The sequence below is a fragment of the Aquarana catesbeiana genome, linkage group LG02 (assembly GCF_042186555.1).
Source record: "Aquarana catesbeiana isolate 2022-GZ linkage group LG02, ASM4218655v1, whole genome shotgun sequence".
NCBI lineage: Eukaryota > Metazoa > Chordata > Amphibia > Anura > Ranidae > Aquarana > Aquarana catesbeiana.
Genome location: NC_133325.1, coordinates 151,008,565 through 151,031,316, shown reverse-complemented (window position 1 = coordinate 151,031,316; position 22,752 = coordinate 151,008,565). Strand labels below are relative to the sequence as shown.

The 22,752-nt window shown below is 42.2% G+C and overlaps 1 protein-coding gene across 1 annotated transcript in view; it reads left to right on the top strand.

The window, feature by feature from the left end:
- ITGA5 (integrin subunit alpha 5) overlaps positions 1–22,752 on the top strand; it is a 140,856-nt gene that overhangs the window by 46,060 nt on the left and 72,044 nt on the right. The window contains exons 2-5 of the mRNA XM_073613636.1: positions 14,237–14,367; positions 19,357–19,472; positions 21,065–21,188; positions 21,275–21,345. Coding sequence (XP_073469737.1) covers positions 14,237–14,367; positions 19,357–19,472; positions 21,065–21,188; positions 21,275–21,345 — 442 coding nt within the window. The remainder of the gene's footprint in view (positions 1–14,236; positions 14,368–19,356; positions 19,473–21,064; positions 21,189–21,274; positions 21,346–22,752) is intronic.

Below are 22,752 nucleotides of genomic sequence, written 5' to 3'. Positions count from 1 at the left end.
GTTGTTGTGCCGGTTCAGTCCCTTCCCATGACGTTGTTGTGCCGGTTCAGTCCCTTCCCATGACGTTGTTGTGCCGGTTCAGTCCCTTCCCATGACGTTGTTGTGCCGGTTCAGTCCCTTCCCATGACGTTGTTGTGCCGGTTCAGTCCCTTCCCATGACGTTGTTGTGCCGGTTCAGTCCCTTCCCATGACGTTGTTGTGCCGGTTCAGTCCCTTCCCATGACGTTGTTGTGCCGGTTCAGTCCCTTCCCATGACGTTGTTGTGCCGGTTCAGTCCCTTCCCATGACGTTGTTGTGCCGGTTCAGTCCCTTCCCATGACGTTGTTGTGCCGGTTCAGTCCCTTCCCATGACGTTGTTGTGCCGGTTCAGTCCCTTCCCATGACGTTGTTGTGCCGGTTCAGTCCCTTCCCATGACGTTGTTGTGCCGGTTCAGTCCCTTCCCATGACGTTGTTGTGCCGGTTCAGTCCCTTCCCATGACGTTGTTGTGCCGGTTCAGTCCCTTCCCATGACGTTGTTGTGCCGGTTCAGTCCCTTCCCATGACGTTGTTGTGCCGGTTCAGTCCCTTCCCATGACGTTGTTGTGCCGGTTCAGTCCCTTCCCATGACGTTGTTGTGCCGGTTCAGTCCCTTCCCATGACGTTGTTGTGCCGGTTCAGTCCCTTCCCATGACGTTGTTGTGCCGGTTCAGTCCCTTCCCATGACGTTGTTGTGCCGGTTCAGTCCCTTCCCATGACGTTGTTGTGCCGGTTCAGTCCCTTCCCATGACGTTGTTGTGCCGGTTCAGTCCCTTCCCATGACGTTGTTGTGCCGGTTCAGTCCCTTCCCATGACGTTGTTGTGCCGGTTCAGTCCCTTCCCATGACGTTGTTGTGCCGGTTCAGTCCCTTCCCATGACGTTGTTGTGCCGGTTCAGTCCCTTCCCATGACGTTGTTGTGCCGGTTCAGTCCCTTCCCATGACGTTGTTGTGCCGGTTCAGTCCCTTCCCATGACGTTGTTGTGCCGGTTCAGTCCCTTCCCATGACGTTGTTGTGCCGGTTCAGTCCCTTCCCATGACGTTGTTGTGCCGGTTCAGTCCCTTCCCATGACGTTGTTGTGCCGGTTCAGTCCCTTCCCATGACGTTGCTGTGCCGGTTCAGTCCCTTCCCATGACGTTGCTGTGCCGGTTCAGTCCCTTCCCATGACGTTGCTGTGCCGGTTCAGTCCCTTCCCATGACGTTGCTGTGCCGGTTCAGTCCCTTCCCATGACGTTGCTGTGCCGGTTCAGTCCCTTCCCATGACGTTGCTGTGCCGGTTCAGTCCCTTCCCATGACGTTGCTGTGCCGGTTCAGTCCCTTCCCATGACGTTGCTGTGCCGGTTCAGTCCCTTCCCATGACGTTGTTGTGCCGGTTCAGTCCCTTCCCATGACGTTGTTGTGCCGGTTCAGTCCCTTCCCATGACGTTGTTGTGCCGGTTCAGTCCCTTCCCATGACGTTGTTGTGCCGGTTCAGTCCCTTCCCATGACGTTGTTGTGCCGGTTCAGTCCCTTCCCATGACGTTGTTGTAAATATTGTGGCGCTAAATGAGAAAAACACAGACCGATACAGTTTTGTAGATTATTCTAGTTTCAGCTCTATGGTAATGTTTCCCCTGTCTAAAAATACTTGTTATAGAGCTGTTTTGTATGGCAGCTGATCACTGCTTTTTGTAAAAACCTTCATTATCTGCAGACAGATCTGCAATATGGAAAATCGTTTTAAGTTCAATCTTTGGGTCTTGTTACTGTTTTTTTAAAGTTTTTAAGTGTGGGCAAAAAAAAAAAAAACATTAATTGGGACATTAGCTAGGTGCCACTAAGGTACTTCAATGTGCGCCTCACTGATAGCTGGTTCTGCTTTCTTGACAAATATTGCTGACATTCAGCCTCTGATGGTGATGTCACGCTGAAATTGTCAGGGAAACTGTCAGTAAGGGCTGGATTGCAGGAAACACAGGGGGTTGCTTGTTTGTAACTCCACTCCAAAAATCCAAAAATTAGTGGGAAAAAGGAAAGCAATTTTTTTTTTTTTTTAAGCGTTTAATTTCATGTGAGAGATGGGTGTGTCACTTTGCGTCTTTTATAATTGCAAAGCCTAGATTTGTGGTCCTGCTTGTCTGCTCTTTACTGTACTGTGTTCACAAGAGCATTAATGCCTAGAGACTGCGTTATTGGGACATCGTTCTCCTGTTTAAAGGGATGGTGCCCTTAAAAAGAGGTGATGGTGAACAGCCATCAATGGTACACACGCACCAAATGTCGGGCGACCATTGGCCAGTTCAGTAGAAATCAGCCGACATTTGGCCCGTGTATATGGCAGCCGGTCCGACAAAAGCCGGCCGATCCACTGGCTTCTGTTAAAGGGTCTTGACTGAAAAAGGTCTGCCACTGGCTCCTGGTTAGTGCTCTCAGCCAATGGCTGAGAGCGCTGATCAGAGTGTTCTGGTTGGGTGGGAGGGGGCGAGATACAATAGCAAAGCAGGGGAAATTACTATACGAACTTTGGGTTGAACGAAAAAAACTAGTAGTATGTATGAGGCTTAACGCTGCATACAAGGATCAAGCTTTCGCTGCATCATTAACCATCCACATCTGTAGTGATTTTTTTTTTTGTTTTTTTCTACATGGGTGGGGGGGGTCAGAAATAACTGGGCAGTCCTGGGTTTAAATGCTAAGCCCACCTTTTAAATAAATAAATGCACATACATTCATTTTCTGGGGGGAAAACTTTTTTTTTTTCTTTTTTTCAAATTTAGACTGCAAAGGATTGCAACTATGATCAGGAATGCAATACCAGGCTCCTGGCTCTTCCTCTACCTCTGTTTCCTTACTGAAGTACACACTTTGTTAGCAAACTGGGGAAAGTATCAATTGACTATGAGTGCGGTGGTCACCACTGAAAACAAAGTACATCTGCCGCTGTGGAAAAAGTCTTGTAGTTCATTCATTCACAGATCTTTGTGAATAAATGACACTGCTGTTGGCTGTAGCATGGTGCAAAGAAGGTGTTAGCCTTTAAACGCTTGTGCGTACATGGCCTTACAGTGACCGATGAAATGACCAGCTTTTAGGCATCAAGGATCGCTGGCAGTTGGTACCTTTTCAAGGTGGGCCTGAAGCCTCCTTGTGATTCCACAATATAATGTTTTGCCTTGTATGGGGAGTATGGCACAGCTGTGGTGGTCTTCCACAGAGGAAATCAAGTCCTGACATTTATTAGTAACCACAGTTACAATTTGTTGGGCATTCCATGGTCTGATTTTTTTTTTTTGATCAGCAAGTAGTAGAAAGTCTTTTGATAATAACCCTTTTAATGTGGAATGCAGGACTAGCTTTGAGGGAAAATGCACAAAGTTACTTCTAACTAAATAAAAGGCATATTTGCAACATAAAATGATCAAGAGACCTTTTATTACATCTGCAATATCTTTTTCACAATTTTTGTTATTTGGTAAATTTTTGCTGCTGTTTTTTCTAAGAGGATGGCTGTTTCCTGTAAAGAAAATGTGTCATGAATAATAAAACGTGTCACATCCATGAATTCCTTCCACACCTTGTACTGGGGCTCATGTTGCCTGCAGTGACTGTGTGACCGCATCACCTCCCACCCACTCCTCACACCCAGCAAACCAGCTGTGTGCATGTGACCCCAGCTGCCTGTTATGCTTGGAATTGATTTCAGCGTGTGTGTGTTTAGGGGCCATTGTCACGGCAACAAGGAAACAGCTGGATGAAAGGGGCATATTGTGCATATAGCATAGGGTGTGGAAGGAGATTGGAGGGGGGGGAGAGAAACTAGGCAGTTTCTACTCTTAAGAGGAGTATAGCTGGCAAGGTTATATAAAAAAAAAAAATTTGCGTGGCACTGCCCACCACTATCCTTAAAATGCATTTTTATTCCTTCCTTTATTTTTCTGGACTTGAGATGGAAGTAAAGCCTCATACACACTACTTTTTTTTTTTCTTCAACAAACTGACAGCTCAGGTCGGAGACACTGTGCTAACAATCTGATGTTAGTACAGCTATTTCCCCTGCTGTGCTATTGTGTTCTGACAGGGGGACGGCCCCCCGCCAGAACACTCTGGTCAGCGCTTTCAGCCATTGGCTAGAGCGCTGATTAGGAGCCGGTCAGACAGACCTTTTTTGGTCATGAATCTTCTAGAGAATCTGGCTGAATGGCCAGTATCTGGTGTAGCTAATCGGCTTCTAACTTCAGCGTGTTCAATTAAAGCCGGCCATAGACGGAACAATCTCTGTGGTTGCAAAAAAAAAAAAAGAGAATGCTCCATCTATGGCCGGCTTTACTTGAACGCGCTGAAGTTAGAAGCCGATTAGCTACCATGTACAGGTACACCAGATTTTGCACCCCTCAGTTTTAGGAAATCGACGCCGCTGTGTTGTAATGTCATAAATGGTTATAAAATTGTGAGCTTGCGTACCTCTGAGCTTTACCTTATAGAAATGGTCAAATACTGTTCGAAGCACAGTCAACTTGACCTATGATAAAGAGATAAAAGTAGCGCTAACACACTCAAAAAATGTGTAAATAAACAATTGATGATGATCAGCAGAATTAGAAATTTATTTATTTATTTTTTTTTTGCTTGATTCACCTATCAACAAAGTTGGTGTTGATGGGGGGGAAATCTCTCCTGCTGAACCACTGTTCTTCCGGTGGGGATGCCAGGAGAACATGGTGATTACTGCTAGAGACTATAATAACCACTGACAATCGCATGTAAGATCCGATGGGCTGGTTGTACCAAAGTCGATCGATCAACTTTGGTACATTCAGCCTTGCCCATACATGGTTCGAATCTCAGCTGGTCCCTGCTTTGTTAAAACCTGGAAGCTGATTGGTTTTATGCACAGCTGCACCAGATTTTGCACTCTCCGGTTTTAGTAAATCAACCCTTGGGTGTACAGGATTACATAAGAAACAGTTCCCACTATGTCCTAGGAACATTTTTGTTTTCCCAAGTGGTCGGACCTGAAGGGAATGAGGAATATTCAGTCATAAAATGCAATTCTGCTCTGTACAAATATATTTTGTTGGTACAATTCTCCTCCCACCGATGTTGAAGTTTTGGAAAGTTTTTTTATAATGGGATGCTGGGGTCTGCCTTGGGTATATGCTTAGTACGTTTCTTTAATTTCTTTTCTGAGATTTACTATATTTGACTGGCCATACAACAATATTTTTCACTTATGGGAAGTAGACACCCAAATTTACGTAAATTTCATTTTTTTTTTTCTATGTCTGCGAGCTTTGAAGTTATAATTTCACTTTGCATTCCAGAACTCCCCTTTGTGTGTCTCTACGGTCATGTAACAGCTGTAGGAAGCTCTGGCGAGATCTCGGTAGTTTGGCTCACTGCTTGTTTTTTGTGGCTAGTTACACTAGGGGATGATACGTGTTCAATCTGGCAGAAATGCAGCATTTTGCAGGGATGAATGCCGAGCAATGGCAATGAGGAAAGTCAGAAGCTATTCCTTTATTTATACCAGAGACCTCCCTCTTTTAATGACAGAGCCTTCAGATTCCAATCTGCTGTTTTCACTCAGTTGTGTGTCCCCAGGTGACCCATGAGTGAGAACGTGGCATGTTCATTACTGTTGCACACAAAGAATAAACCATTTTTCTCTGGAGTCTGGTCGGTGACCTAGAGAGCAGTTTACCTAAATAGATTTCTTATTTGTTTAACTTTTTTGTACCCTTTTCAGTCAATTTTGGTTCCACTGGCTTTTAGTGCTAAAAGGATTGGCAAATTTTGTAGTAGGTAATTTAAGTAATGTTTTCATTTATGATCACAGATTCCAAACCACTGGTATGTTTTTTATCAATTTGTGTTTAATACTTTCGTCTCTTGGTATAGTATTTGGCAATCACTAAATTTGTACGTAGAAATGGGGAAAAAATAAAATAATGTTCTCCAAATGTAATATTGAACATTAATAAACTGTACTCTTCCTTATGCGTGCGAAAGTATGTTTACTTGATGTCCAGTAAATTAGCATTTCATTCCCGTAGATTTCCAGACTTGGTGTCCCTTTGGTCAAATCATTGTTGGTGACTGTCAAAGTAGTGCATGCTGGACCAAAGTCTGTATAAATTTCAGTCCTTCCTATTTCTCATTAGTATTTTTTTCTTCTGTAAGACTCCATTCACACTTGTATGACGGACTCCAAAGTTGCGCCGACTTTGGAGTGCAACTTTGGATGGATGCAACTTGGATACGACTTTGGCTTTGACCAATGATGATGGCAACTGTTGTATAACCGTTGCATTGTATAACATTCAGGTATGCCTTTCATGCAACTTTTGAGGTTTAATATTGAAGCCTATGGTTGCGTGAAAGTCTGACTAAAGTAGCTGCAACTTTAAGATGCACATATATGAATGGTTATCATTGGAAAACATGGGGAAGGGCTTGTCATGCAACTTTGTGTCCAAAGTTGCATGACAAGTTGCACAAGCGTGAATGGAGTCGTAATCCATAGCTAGAAGCTATGAAGTTAAAGCAATACTTTTTTACTAACTAGAAGAATGTTGGACTGTGTACTCCTGGCACTCTTGTGTGGTGGCACCACCAGCAGTATGAACATTGTCTTTTTAAGTTAATAGGGAGGGAAAAAGTTGAGCGGTATTGGCAGACACTTTTGGTGGAAGTAACTGTCAGGAATGACTTTCTGAATTGTCCTGGCTATTTGTTTACATCAGAGTTTCTCAACTAGGGTTCCTCCAGAGGTTGCTAGGGGTTCCTTGGGCAACAAGCAATTTCTGCCTCTTCGGTAAGTTCCCACTGACACCATTAATCTTTTTAGCTATCTGTAATGGGATAATAATTCCCAATGACCGCAAGTGTGAGGAGCATTCTTCCCACTGAATATAACACCAATGTATTGTGAGTTGTAGCTGTAGCAATTTTTAGCAGGGGTTCCCTGAGCCTGGAAAGTTTGTGATGACTGGTAGGGAACCCTGAAAAGGTGTATATGTATGTATGTGTGTAATATATATATATATATATATATATATATATATATATATATATATATATATATATATATTATATTTGTTTTTTTTGGGTGCTTCCTTCCTATATAAACTTAGATCCTTATGTTTGTATTCAAAACACTCAAGAATGATGACACTGACATTTGAGCCATAACTTACTCCTAACTTCAAGAAATCCATTTTTTTTTTCCCAAAAAAGTCTGATTCTGGTGACTTGCTAAAGTAATAAGTGGAAAACCATGCTTTGCTCAAAGCTGAACTATAGAATAAACAAATCTTGTCTGAATACACCTGTCATGCATGTGTATACTTCCTTGAATCTTGAAGTGCTTTGGGTATTTCTTCCAGATCTGTGCAGTAATCAAGTGTAAAACATTGCCTCTGTGCGGGAGCTTCATGAAACACAGACCAGTCATTGCTGCTCTCGTCTTTTGCAGCATGCCTGGTCGTGTCTCCGCCCCCTGCTGTAGTGGGCGGGGCCTGCTGGGGCTCTGTTTTGTGCACAGGTTATGTACAGCACAGTGGTGATGTCGCCACTACAATTGCAGGGTAATTTTTGGGTTTGCAAAGGCATTTGGTACAGAATGTGGATTTACTGTATATCCTTTGTGACTATTGGGAAATATATTTAAATGCAAGTTCTTGTGCCTAGAGTTCAGCTTGAAGATGGAGCCACTGCATGAGATCACATGCTCATTCAGTGCAGACCTGAGTGCTGCTGACAGGCTTCTCTTGCTGCTTGGCGTATTTTGGCAGAGTTCTCTACTTTGGAGCAGCTCCCAGCCAAAGATGTTTTAGTTGCTAAGACTTTAACTCCACTACTGCTAGAACAACCTGTGGGACAACGCTTTGTTTTTTTTTGTCCTGCGCCTTTGGCTATAAGTTTTTTTAACTTTAATCCTTAGCAGAACAATGCAGCTAACTTCATTTTATAGTACATTGTAATTGAAATTTCGTGTTCCTTTTGAACGCTTTTTGCTTTTTTGAATGTTTTAGCCAACTTGATTAACACTGTGTTAACTGAGTGCTGCACACTTTTTTTTTTTTTTTTTTCTTTTTTTTTTCTCTGGGCTGTAAAAACACATATGAAACTGAGTGATGCTTCTCTGACTTTTAGCATTATACAGCTATATTTAATGGAATGACCATAGACTGGTGCTTAGCTTTGCTTCTTGATTTTAACAAAAAAAGGTAAACTTTTTTTTTTTTTTTTTTTTACTTACCTTTTTTGACCCACCCCTTTCACTTGACCTAACCCCTCTTCAGCTGCATACTTGCCTAAATTATGTCCAGCCGAGACCCACCACAATGTTTTCCTCTGCCTGGCTAGGCCTTCTTTTTCCTTGCCATGTGCATATGCAGTGAAACCCCATAGCTTTTTATGGAGCTGTTTCCTGAGCATCTCTTTCATTGGGAGATGGCATTATAAACGTTTGTCTCTCACAGGGTGTGACAACTCGTGAACCAGTGCTGCAGTGTCTGCTCATACCCATTGGCCACCTCTTCTTGATATCACCACTCATGGAGCCTGAGAGGAACCCCCCCCTTGAGAAGCCAATGGGGAAAAAAGATCATCCTCTGCAGTGAAGAAAATCAAAGACTTGGGACCTGGCATATCATGTGACCAAGTAAATGGTGCATTTAGTGGGGAAGGGGGATGGTTGATTTATGTCCACCATAGCGTAATTTGCAAGTGGAAGAATGAAATAATTAGGATCTGTATGTTTTTTTTTTCTAAATATGTGAGTGCTGGACAGGGCTGTGTCAGAAACCCAAAATAGCCCTGCTTTACTTTTAACCAAAGAAATGTTACCTTCCTGTGATTTAGTCAGTCATGAAGATGCAGAAGTGAAGATAATCAGTCTCTGGCAAGTTTTCTACCAAATCTCACTGATCGCACAGGGGCTCTGTATAATGCAGATAAATAAAATAATGTGCAGATTCCCCCACCACCCCATCTCACCATTGGCATCCCTCCCTCATATGCATATATAGATTTTATTAAAGCTGGTATTGGCATTGCAAAAAACTAAACATGCCCTGTCCCTCATCACCCAAGTAAAAGTCCTGGGGCCTGGTGTTGGACCTCTTGGGCAATAAGCCCTAAATTGTGTGTAGGTAGAGTGTGTCCCCCAAATATAGAAGTACACTATTTCTCTAGCGTGTTAACTAGGTGAAGGTAATTTTTTTTTTTTTTTTTTTTTTTTTTTTTTTTTTATAAGGCAGGTTGGGAATAGATGCCATATACTGTAATTCTCGCATGCATTTCCCTACATGTCGAACAATTTGTGCATAATGACTTGGTACCAGCTGTACTTTAGTTTCCAGAGCTTGAGCGTTTTCTCATCAAGATTTAGTGCTCCAAATGGGGGTCTACATTTCAGGTTCCAGGGGAAAATTGAGGTCTGCCACCCATTTATGCACATAGTGGTGTCTTGGGGGCATTTTTATTCCAAGTGTCAGGGTCACCCTACTAGGAGTTCAGATGATAGAATTAAAAAAATGCTTCACCCGCAGGTACATAAATTAAATCTGTGGCAAGGTTTGTAGGTTTCAGGCTCTTCTGAGGTAGCTATATAGGTAACATGGCGACAGGCAGCCTCCCAAATATTGTAACTGCAAGTAATTTTATGGTGTTCTATCTTAACAGGTGCACTTAACAGTTTCTGTATATAAAAATGCCATCCCACCACACTCTTGCAATATTGGCACCTTGAGCCATGACCTGTGCGTCCTTTCCGCAGTTGCAGGTCAGGTTCAGTACTGCTTCCCTAGCTTATGTGTAGTTTATTTGGACTCCTCTTTTTGGAATTTTCCCAGATCATTATGTTATGCTGACAGATATTTGTTGATCTGCCATTATGCATTGTTCTTCTTTGGCCATTCCCAGTCAGTGTTTTTTTAATAATGAGGTATTGCTATGGTTATACCCATTGTGCTTGTTTCCTTCCAAATACTTTAAGCATTCCACTACACAGTGATTTCATCTGGAGTCACATCTAGAATTCCTTGCATCGTTATGTGTTATTTCATTGGGGTTCCTTGTGCGCACCCCCCCCCCCCCCTCCTTTCCGGAGACCAGGGTTACAAGTCAGGAACTCGCCATAGGATAATGCAGCCATTTCCGGCCTTTCAGCTGAGATGTCTATTTTGGAGAGAAGTAGAACAATGCATTTCTGAACATTAACCCTTCAGAACCTGGTTTGTTAACTTATATTGTTTTGCTAACCACATTTCTATCCAGTAGAGAGAGGATGTTCTTGATGGTAGCTGGTTGCTATGCTGATGCAGTTGCTCAAGCATGCCCCCAGGCTGGAGGAAAAGGAAGCTTGTCTGTTTCCCGCAGGGAGGAGGCAGTCTAGGCTATCTCACCAAATTAGGCGATTGATATATGTCCTGATTTAAAGCTTTTGTGCTGATAAATTGTTTCTTGGCAGAATGACGTACTCATGACGGAAACTGCTACTCTTCCTTTCTTCCTTTTCTTTAGCGGGCTAATAAATATCCACACGACGCTAGCTTTTGTGGCATTAGTTACTGGCAGAGACTTGTAAAACATTTCTGAGTACGGTTATGTGCCACATAGCTAGCAAAAACTTTTTGAAGGTCTATTCTATTGCTTCAATTAAATTTGTGCTGGGAAAATATGGTTGTCATTCTAAACCATCATACAGATCCAAAGGCTTCAACCTGGAAAAATATCGCAGATCAGGTGTGCTTGACTTCACCTGCTGCATGCTTGATCTGAGTTTATAATTTATAACTTTTATAACCTATTGAAGCCAGACATTTAGCATTTTCTGAAGGCAGCCAACACTGACAGCCTATATAATTTTATCTTAGTCTTTGATTCTTTTAAAGCCCATTTTCCAGGCACATATTAACCCTAGGGATGCACCGAATGGAAATGTTGGTACCGAAAATGCAGGATGCACTTAGCCGAATACTGAAAATCAGTTTTTAAAAAATTATTTATATTTTTATATAGAATTGTATTCAACTTTTTAATATCAATTTAAATTAATATGAATTTATTGTTGGCCATTATTGGCACCTTTTAGTGCAAGAAAAGTTTAAGAAAAATGCAGTCTCTGACCATCTCTTGTATCATGTCTGCAATAGCTTACTTAAACACACTGCTAATAGTAATAGCAAAATGTCCATTCGGTTCACCTCTAGCAGACATGATACAGGAGATCAGTGCAGCCTCACCAGTGCCTGGATCAGAGCAATGATCTCCTACAGTGTCACAGAGCTGGATTTCAATTTCCCGGCCACGGTAACAATGTCATACCTCCTGTGATACGTCACACTGATTCAATGTCCCGGCATTGGATGAGTGCTGTCTGTCACAGAAGGCGGGACATTGTTACTGCGGCCGTCTGGACATTTCAGCTCCGTGAAACAGGGAGATCGCCACTCTGCGTGAGGAGGAGAGGATGACAGATGACACCCCCATAATATGCGGCACCCAGGGCATACCCCGCCCACTTTTCTGTGCCATTATCGGCACCCTTTCTTCTTTCAGCCGCATGCCGAAAACAGTTTGTGGCCGAAATATTGGTGCACCACTAATTAACCCACCTCCCACCCCCTGTAACCCATCCTGCAGATTTTTTTTTTTCCCTTACCTTGTGAGAGTATATATTCTCCAGAGTCTACCATCCTGCTTTAAATATGCACAACACCCCAAACTCGGAGACATAGTACACACATGGACTTTTTTGCATCTTTAAAATCGATCCCCATGTTAAGCATTTAAAATTTTGCTTTACCGATAATACCACATTGTACAGTGCTTGGCACACCTAACGCAAGGAGCAAATAATTCTGCCATTTGCAAGCTTGCTTGGTTAGCCATTATGTATAGTTTGCTGTGGTGATTACAATAAAAGCCATTTCATCAAGCGAACTTGTTGAATCTTCCAGTATTGCTTGGAGTCTCTTTGTGCGCATTATGAGCTCGGAGAGAGCAAAAGTCACTGATCAGACCGCACCTAATCATTGTGCTTTCATGAAGTTAACACAAGGCTCTGTTCATAGTGACAAGTTTAGTGCCTGGGGCGTTCTACTGCAGAATTGGAGGATTATTCATACAGAGCATCAGTTTTAGAAAATGTCTCCATTCTGCTCTCAGTAGTTCATTGCAAGTCCTGTTATGCTAAATTATGGCAACTGTGAAGTAAATTAAAGCTGAACTCCAGCCTTCCCTTCAGTGTTGTACAGGCTCCTCTTCTGTACTGATTGCTTGCTTTGATTTTGCTGCAGCATTAGAAGCTGCGGCAAGTCAGAGTGCTTGCCTCAATTTCCTGGCTGGAGAATGTTCAGCATCATCTAGCCCTATCCTCCCCAGGCTGTGACTGTCCCTGGTCAATCATTGGCTTTCAGTTATGGGGGCTCAGCATCACATGTGGGCATTTTTATCTAGGGTTGTCTAGATGCAGGCACAGTCTGCCTAGGAAGGCCCACTTCTCTCAACTGACATCAATCCGTCAAGATATATTTTGATTTGCCGTGTGCTGCCTCAGCCTAGAGTTGCCACCTCATCCCTTTAAACCCGAACACATCTGAATTACACAGGTTCTGAGGCTAGTTTAATGCAGATAAGACACCAAGTGAGTTTAATTACCACCTTAATCAGCCACAGAACCTGTGTAATTAATATGTGTTCGGGTTTAAAGGGATGAGGTGGCAACCCTACCTCAGCCTATTACTTGGTATGTGTATTTATTTGGTTTGGGTTTTACTGTTTTGATCAGGACTGCTCTCATGAAATGGCCAGCACCAGGAGTGTATGCTTGACCAATACAAGTTGATGAACACAAACTGAGAATAATGGGGACGTAAGAGTAAATCAGACAGTTCCTTTTTTATCATATCTGTAAAACAATCCACACGGTAGTAAGACTTTTATTATAGCTCCATTATCCACCTACAAGTTGAATTACTGTAAGCAATCCATACTTCTTTGCATTGCTCGTATTTATTTGCCAATATACATAAACTCTTGATATAGGTATTTAAGTAGTTGTAAATTTCACGTTAAACATAGCATTTGTCACCTGTGTTTAATTGCTAGAATCCAAGGCAGAAAGTTGGATATGTGCTCTAATACATCTGATGCCATGGAATGAGGCGGTGTAACTTGAATATTATTCCTTGTTAACAGGTCACCACTTTGCAGCTGCTCACATTGTTGAGCAATGAAGTGCACCTGTGGCTGCCTCAATTTTCACAGCATTTAATAATGGCTCCTGTGAGATACAGGTTAATGCTGGTTACAGGAGAGGGGAGGGAGCTTCCAGCATGAGCACCTGTCCAGGCATCAAAGAAGCTTTCTTAAGTGCTAAACCAAGCATGACAAAAGGGTAATCAACTGAGCATAAGAGATTTTCATTAACATTCAGGAAAAGTTCCCTTTTACCTGTATAGGCTATTCTTATCATGAAGTATGGCAGAAGTGGTAGAAGGTGTATTGCATGCTTCACACACAGCTCTGATTGATTGTATATTGCATTATAATATGTAAAGATTGCTATTGACATACATTTTGGAAATTAAACTGTAATATTCTGTCATTCAAGCATTTAATTATATGCATCCATATGTGGACACTGGGGCCTACGAGAGAAGGGGAGAAGGCGGGCCCACCATTTTTTTTATAGCCCAGAGCATGGCAAAAATTGGACATGGCTACAAAGCACTACATATTGGGCATGATTTAGAAGGAATGGTTAAATAGAGTAAAAACCTATTTATGGTACACACTGCCCTTGAACCCAAGAAATAATCTGATTTATGGACAGACACAACCATAAACACATCTGTAAAGGGGTCCCTTACTACCAAAAGCATAAACCTGTCTGAGGACAAAATTGGTACCATACTGACCCAACCAGAAACCTGAAGGCATCAGTCGCTTCATAGTCAAAAAAGAGACTGAACTGTAAAAGTAGCATGTATTTTTACCTTACCGGTGGCCTGGATCTTCAAACCTCAATGATTTGCTGCAGGTATGCCATACTTCCAAATGTGTTTTATACTTGCTCTTCCCATCACACACCACCTTATCTGAAAAGTGTTTTAACTATAATATTGTATATGTATTTGTATATTAAATGCATACATATATTTTTCATTTTACTTGAATGTGGTTTTATCTTGCTTTCCTATAGATTACTAACAACTGCTTCTTTTTTTACAGTGTTAGTGTTCTGATTGGGGCTCCCAAAGCAAACACAAGTCAGCCGGATGTGTCAGAAGGAGGAGCAGTGTATTATTGTCCCTGGCAGAGAAATGACAATGATTGCACTCCAATCCCATTTGATACAAAAGGTAGGTGCACCTGAATGTTCCTAAATCGCACTGTAACTTGTGTTTAAGATTGGCAGTAGAAGGAGCTTATTTGGCATGTGCTGCTTAAAAATAAAGTTTAGCATTATGCATAAGGATACTTTTTATGAGACTTGCAGCAGACTTCATGGCGAGGAGCATACATTGTGAACTTACAGCTAATATGGAATCTTTTCGATCAGCATGTTCTGCCAGCACATGAAATGGGTACTTACTAGCAGTTCTAAATAGGCATAAAGTAAAATATTTTTAAAAGTTCACCCAAACTAATGCTTGTTTTGTGTAGATGTTTATGTGTACAAATGACTCCTATCTTGCTAAAATCTGCAGCAAATTACCCCACAAAGTTGGCTTAGCGCCCTACCATCATAAGACATAAACTAGGGGTGGGTGGGGATCTGGCTTCACATGCTATGTTATAATGAAAAGCTGTTCCAGAAATTGAAAAAAAACATGCTCTAGAATACAAAGGTACACATTGGACTTCAGTCTGACATTCTCCTCGGTGGTGCTAGGTAATATGTAGCATTTCCAGTGACGAGGAGCAAAAGCATGGACCAGCATTGTGACCCATTGAACCTTTTAGCATGTCCTGTATTCAACCATGAATATATAGTTTATTTGGGCACTGCAATTTTTTCAAGAGTTCTGACTTTTTTTTGTTAAGTAATCTTTATGGAAAATGTATTGACCTTATACAATGGAATTTTATATATGGTTATGCCCTCTCCCAGTAGAGTACCATGGTACAAGTACAACTGTTCTGGAAGAGCATAAAGTCTGACTTCTTCTTTTAAGCATAATTTTATACTGAACCTTAAAACTGCCAAATTACATAATAGACCTGTGTTTTTTTGTTTTTTTGTTGTTTTTTGTTTTTTGTAACTAAAATTTGAAGTGGCCTTACTAATGCATTATGTTTTGGAAAGTTGAACGCTGACATTTTCTGATAGGTAGGGTATACTTTCGGTGACAAATGCATGTCCGTGAGGTGTGCTGCTGTTCCTTCAGGAGGCAAGATGGGTCCTTGCTGAAACACTCCTGGCTATGCAAAGTGGTAGAGGTACCTGGAACACAAGCTTGGATGGGCAGAATTGTAAATGGCTTTACTAGCAAAACTTTTCATATACATGCATTTTAACTGTAATTCCCCGCGTTCAGAAACTTTTAACAGTCTTCTGTTTGCAAAAAAACAAATGCTTTTAGATGCCCTAAGGTGGTTTTAGCCCGTCTCTACATCAAGAGAATTAATCTCCCCTCAGTTGTTGTGTTTGAAGGTACACCTGTAGGACAACTTGTCATATCTTTGGCATGAGCACAGTAAATTATGGATGAAATCATTGTGACAGCTACTACACTCCTCTCCTGGGGCCCTGCATTGCTCAGTTATAATTTACATTGTTTACACTTTTTGTCATAATTCTCTGAAATTGTATCTTTTGCATTTACAACCCTTCAAGGCTATGCTCATCTGTTCACAGTTAATATATGGACATCTGGGAATAATGGGCAGTAGTCTTCTGTTCATGGACAACAAATATCTGCAGTATGTAATTGGTGTACTGCACATACAGACCTGCCATGGCCATAAAATGTATATCTAGGAATTAATTCAAAAACAACAAAAATTGGGACATGATGCACACTGCTGTCCTCTGTCATTTTTGCATGCTTCTGTAGGCTGCAAGTTTAGTGACAATTAGTGCTCTAACCGGCTGATTACACATTACATCTGTGGACACTGCAGGTATCAGACTTTAACAGCTGCATGTGTGGAACAACCCAACTTGACTGTCTCAATAAAGGGAATTACCTTGCTACCAATGTCATTGGGGGGACATAATTGCATAACTTTGGAACCAGAATTACCTCCATATATTCTCTTGAATGGTACTATAGCGTTAATCCAGCCCATACAGCTTGAGCTTCCAAGGGAATCAACGCATTTGAGCATGTTGCCGGAATTAATATGATTGTGAACCCCAATATGGCGGCAGAATTGTTGTAGCACAGCCCGATGTGTTGAGAAACTTGGTGTCTGGACGTTTCTTTGATAATTATGTGTTTTCAGTTTGTCTGTGTAGCATAGGTAGTTGTGCACCTTAATTGTTGTATATGTGTGTTCTATGAGGCTGGGGGTTTTCTGAATTTCCCTCCTCTCTCCTCAATGAAGGACTTCTTTGATACATAAAGTGTTTTATGATTAACCCAGCCACTATAGACTCCTTGTCACAGAAGTAGCTACTGTTACCCTTGGCCTCTGATGCAAGGGCTTTTGTTTTAGTACTAGGAATTAATAATGCCTTCAGAGGCGTATCTAGTGAAAATTGTGCCTATGGCAAGCACTGAAACTGCACCCCTGTGAAAACATTTGAAACCTATTTTTCAGATAACCAAACTTAACATGACCACCAGGCTACTAGCACTTTCAAAAGGTGGTCAACATTGGCAGGCTAGGTATTTGAATCTGAACGTAAATCCACTTGATTTAAATCAAATTCACCCTGTTTAGTGACGCCTCAGTTTTCTGTGTGTCTCCTTTTTATTAGTGTTCTCTCTGTCTCCTTCATCAATGCCCTTTCAGTTCCATGTGTGTCACCTTTTATTAACGTCCCGTCAGTTCCTTGTGTCACCTTCATTACTATTCCCTCAGCTGTTCCCATGTGTTGCCTTCATATCCCCTCACTTGTCAGCTTCTTTATTGCCCCCAACGTGTCACCTTCTCCTTCAATAATGTCCCTCACTTGTGTCACCACCTTCAATACTGTCCCCCATTTGGGTCACCACCTTCATATCCTCCACTTGTCAGCTTCATGTATTACTGTGACAGTAATACATGAAGCTGACAAGTGGGTGACAGTAATACATGAGGCTGAAAAGTGGGGGTCAGGGGGACAGTAATACTGTCCCTCCACCCCCCCCCACTTCTCAGCTTCATTTTTTACTGTCCCCCACTTGCCGGCCTCGTGTATTGCTGTCCTCCACTTGTCAGCCTTGTGTATTGCTGTCCCCAGGGCTTTTTTTCAGGGGGAACTTGGTGGAACTCGGTTCCACCACCTCTGGCTCAGACCCTTTGGTGCCTGCTCACCACAATCACTTGTAAACACAGAAGTCTTCTTTCTTTGTTTACAAGTGACAGCTCTGCACTTTGTATGTAATGCAATCCTGGTACTTAATGCCCCTTTAAGACCCTTCTGTTTTTGTGAAATTTGACTGAACACACCCACTATTTGATGTGATTTGGAGATTGTGTGTAGGGTGTGTGAGGGTCAGCTGACATCAGAGCCGGTTCAGGGTGGGGCAAGATCGCGACAATGAAGTCAGGATCCGCCCATATGCCTGGACCGACACCTGGCTCAGCCTGTCAGCGAGCTGCTGAGAGCCTGAGTTGGCCACCCCACCCCTCCACAGCCGTGCTCCAGTGAGCGTGGGGTGAGGGGGCAGAGCAGACAGCGGTGACTGACAGTCACCAGCTCTCTGGTCAAGGAGCTCTGAGAACCAAGCAATTAATGGTGTTTGAGTTCTCAGTCTTGCAGCCGGAAGGGGACAGATGCAGCATCGGACCGATGCTGCTTCCACCTAGGTAAGTATGATTCTGAAAAAAAAAGAAATAAAAAACCCATACTCTTTTAATAGACATGGGGAGCAGTCAGGTCACTCGTCGTCGGTGCTTGACTATGCCTGTCCTTTCTACCCAGCTCCTCTATTTCTAGAAGCTGCACTACAGCATTAAGATTGAAATGTGGTCTATGAATCACATCCACCTATCCTTCATTCATAGATCATGTTTTCATTCATAGAAGCTGAAGTATGGGTTTGCTGAATGGAGGAGCTAGGTGGAAAGGGTGGGCATAGTTGGCGCTCTCAGCCCTGCCACACTGGAAGATTACAGCAGTGGGGATGGTTTTAAGTGCTTATATTAACCACAGTGCTCCCCCATTAGATATGCGCTCTCCTCATGTGTGACCTCACACTTCAGTTCGGCCAAAAACTATTAGTTACCTTGGACTAGTTGAACTTGCTTTCTTTTAGTGTCGTCAGTTTTTTTTTTTCTCCACCATTGCGGTATATGTAAAAAGAAAGGAGCTCCAAATAGTGCTTATATCCTGTTGATGGCAGGAATGTAGGGTCGTTGTCACTTCCATCAGTTCCTATGAACTGCGTTCCTCCCATCAACAGGATATAAGCACTATTTGGAGCTCTTTTCTTTGTACATATACCGAGGAATGGTGGAGAAAAAACTGACAGGACTCGGAGGAAAGCAAGTTTTAACTAGTCCAAGGTGACTAAAAGGCTGTTTTTGACCAAACTTAAGTATGAGGTGAAAGCGTATCTAATGGGGAAGCACTGTGGTGAATTAATATAAGCACTTTTGAGGGCTTGCGAAGATTAAGCAAGTCTTATCCTTATAGTAAATTTCACTTGACTGCACTGAAGCACTGGATCCACTACATTTGGACTGTCTTTGAGAAATTACATCGTTTTCCCACTGATCATTGATTTTGTGATTTACACGTTAAGAGATGTGAAAATTTGGTTTATGATTTGTTTAATATTTCATGGCTATATTAGCACCAAAATTCATTTAGATTTTGCACCAAAATTCCTGTATGTTGCATCTTTTGGTGCACTTTCAGACAATGCGGCAAAAGAAAAAGACCTAAAAGAAGTTTATGGAACCATGGTTGAAATTGCGGATATACGCATGTCAAACCTTAGCATAAAAGTTACCAGGCCTCAGAAGCTACAGCAAGTCAGAATCCACCATCTCCTGGCTGGAGGACCTCCAGCATTATCCACCTCTCCTGTCAAAAGCTGAACCGTTTTTCCCTGCTAACTATAAGCACACATTTCTGGTATAAATTAGGGTGATTTTATTAGTGGGGCAATACAGTAAGCAGCATAATGCATCAAGTCTTGGTGTTGACCCAACAAAACCGTTTTTTCACATTTGCATCTGAAATTTTTCAGGTGACCGCTTGTATGATTTCCAGACCAAAGATCTGAATTCAACTTTGGAACAGGTGGAATATAAATCTGGCCAATGGTTTGGCGCAACTGTTCGATCGCATGGCAACTCTATACTGGTATGTTTCATATTACACTTTAAAGCTGGACTCCAGGCACAATTTTGATTTGATTGAAAGTGTAAATCTACTTTTTGTGCACCAAATGCCTTTGCAAACCTAGTTATGGCATTGTAAAATTCACCTTTATTCTCATTGTGTTGCACACAGTTTTTGCAATGCAGGAAACTACAGGATGGGGCAGATACAAGACTAGTCACCCTGCACAAGGAGAGGGAGAGAGCAGCAGTGTTTATTGCAGGATGCTCAGGCAGTGTTACACACTGGATTACTTGCACAGATGTAGAAAAAATACACAAAGCACACTCCTGTACGTGCCGTTGCTTCAGTTTGCTTAACTGTGCATGTGCCGATGACGTCGGCACATGCAAATACAGGGATATCTCCCAAACCGTGCAGATTTAGGAGATATCCAGTGTAGCTACAGGTAAGCCTAATTATAGGCTTGCCTGTGGTATAAAGTGGTTGAAAAGGGTTTACAACCACTTTAATGCATCCTCTATGCATTAAGGTGAAAAAACACCTGGCAGTGAACAGAACCCCCGTTTTTACTTACCTGAACCCTCAAACTTGTCCCATGGGGACGCACCGTCTCTCTGCCCAGGGTTCTCGACTCTTGATTGGATAGATTGATAGCAGTGCAGCCATTGTCTCCCGCTGCTGCCAATCAAATCCGATGATGGGGGTGGGGAGTGAGGCCAGGTCATGCATGGCCGCAAGGTAACACCCCCCCCCCCCCCCTCGGAAGCGCTTCTCCCAGGGGGTTATCAGATGTGGGGAGGAGCCGAGAGAGCCACCGAGGGACCTCAGAAGACCAGGTTCGGGGCCACTCTGTGCAAAACGAGCTGCACAGTGGAGGTAAGCATGACATGTATTTTTTTTTTTTTTAAACCCAACCTTTAGAATCACTTTAAGCCTGCCACAGACAGTTCGAATCTCGGCAAGTTCAGCAGGGACTGGCCAAGATTCAAACCATCTATGGGCAGGCTGATTGTACCCAAGTCGATCCATCAACCGATTTGGGTACAACCAGCATGTCGGATTTTTATGATTATTGCTAGCAGCTGTAGCTACTGGCAGTAATCGATGTGTTCTCCTAGGAGGAGAACACATGGTTGCAGGAAAGAATCTCATTATCTTTGGGCCTGCCTTAAACTGCACAGACAGTTGGCTGTCTAATAACTACTGATAACATTAGGAATTATCCTTTTGTATTGTAATATGTTGCCTTCAGCTGCATGCAGACTGTGCTTTTACTTTACTTTTTTCCTTAGCTGTTAAACTCTACTTTCTGATCCAAACAGTCATTTGAATTCTGTCTTTTATTAAAAAGTATATCTAAAAGTTAAAGTGTGTGTGTGTGTGTGTGTGTGGGGGGGGGGGGGGGGGGGTTGTTTGGGGGAGGTGGATTGCTGAAGCAGAGGTTGCAAATAAACATATAAACTGTTTCATAGACTTTACTAACAGGCAGCATGATTTGCCTCTAAATGTATTGCTGCATGGCCTGCTAAATGTCCTTTTGTACTTTTTAATCTGTTTATGTATTTGTGGTTTTCCTTCTTGCAGTTATATTGTCTAGTTTTATTCTTTAGGCTTGTGCCCCAAGGTATAGCTGGAGAACAATAAAAGATGAAATACGTCGTGACATGGTGGGCACCTGCTACTTGTCATCAGACAACTTTACCAATATTGTGGAATACTCGCCTTGCCGCACAGGTACACAATTTTTCTATTGGATATCAGAAATGTCAGAATTTGTCTTTGGACTTCATTAATTATGTTTTTAATTTTTATCAACACAGATGCAGCTAGTGATGATACTGAAACCCGTCAGGGGTTCTGCCAAGGTGGCTTCTCTGCTGAGTTTACAAAGGTAGCCTAATCAGTGTATAATGGTGGCGATAATGTTCCAGGTCTGTGTGGTGGTGGAGGTAATGTTCTGGTCTGGGTGTTGTGGTGGAGGTAATGTTCTGGTCTGGGTGTTGTGGTGGAGGTAATGTTCTGGTCTGGGTGTGGTGGTGGAGGTAATGTTCTGGTCTGGGTGTGATGGTGCTGCTTCATGTTACTATAGACACTTGTCCTTCCTAACAGAACAGCAGTTTGTAGCACTGAAAAAATACTGATATTTATGCTTTTTATAGTACAATGTCTGTATAGTATCCCAAAACACCATGTGTCTAGGTTTGCAAAATGTATATTTAAAGTGACAGTCAAAGTAAAATTGATTTCAGCTGTAAGAGACATGTGACGTATGGATCTCCTGGGAATCTCCTGATCCATGCCATAATTCTTGGCTCTGTTCACACCTTCCCTGGATTGTTACTTTCAATTGCTCCACTTGTGGTGCGTTCTCTAGAATATAAAATATAGGCTCCAGTATGATCTGTAGATCTAGAAACTTGGTCAACCTATCATTGGTAAAGGGGCTGCCACTTTGACTACTACTTAAAATGCCTAGCTGTTATGCTGACCCACTGGCTCCTGTATGGAGTCACTGACCTGAAACAAATATGTAGATTGAAGTGTTGAAGAAAAGTTGAAGGTCCTCGTGTTCATGTTCTAGATCAGTGATTATTTTGAAGCAAGGACAACAGCCAGGCAACTAACCTTGTCAAAAGACTAGTGCTGAAGTTGAACCCTACGCATTGATTCCCTAACTAGTTCTCTTTAACTTTAATTACTGCTTTTTTTTACTAAAGCTAGTGCCTACTTCTAGCTCTCAAAAGAATTCACAAGAATATAACTACATTTTTTTACATTACATGAAAGCTCCAGATTGCTTGGTGTGACTAACGACACTGCAGCCTACTTTCTGTCAGGACTTACAGTGCATCCGGAAAGTATTCACAGCGCTTCACTTTTTCCACTTTTTGTTATGTTGCAGCCTTATTTCAAAATGTATTAAATTCATTATTGTCCTCAAAATTCTACAAACCATACCCCATAATGACAATGTGAAAGAAGTTTTTTTTTTTTTTTAAGTCTTTTTGCAAATTTATTAAAAAATCACATGTATAGAAGTATACACAGCATTGGCCATGACACTCAAAATTAAGCTCAGGTGCATCCAGTTTCCACTGATCATCCTTGAGTTGTTTCTACAACTTGACTGGAGTCCATCTGTGGTAAATTCAGTTGATTGGACATGATTTAGAAAGACACACACCTGTCTATATAAGGTCCCCCATTTAACAGTGCATGTCCAAGCCATGAAGTCCAAGGAATTATCTGTAGACCTCAGACAAGATTGTATCGAGGCACAGATCTGGGGAAGGGTACA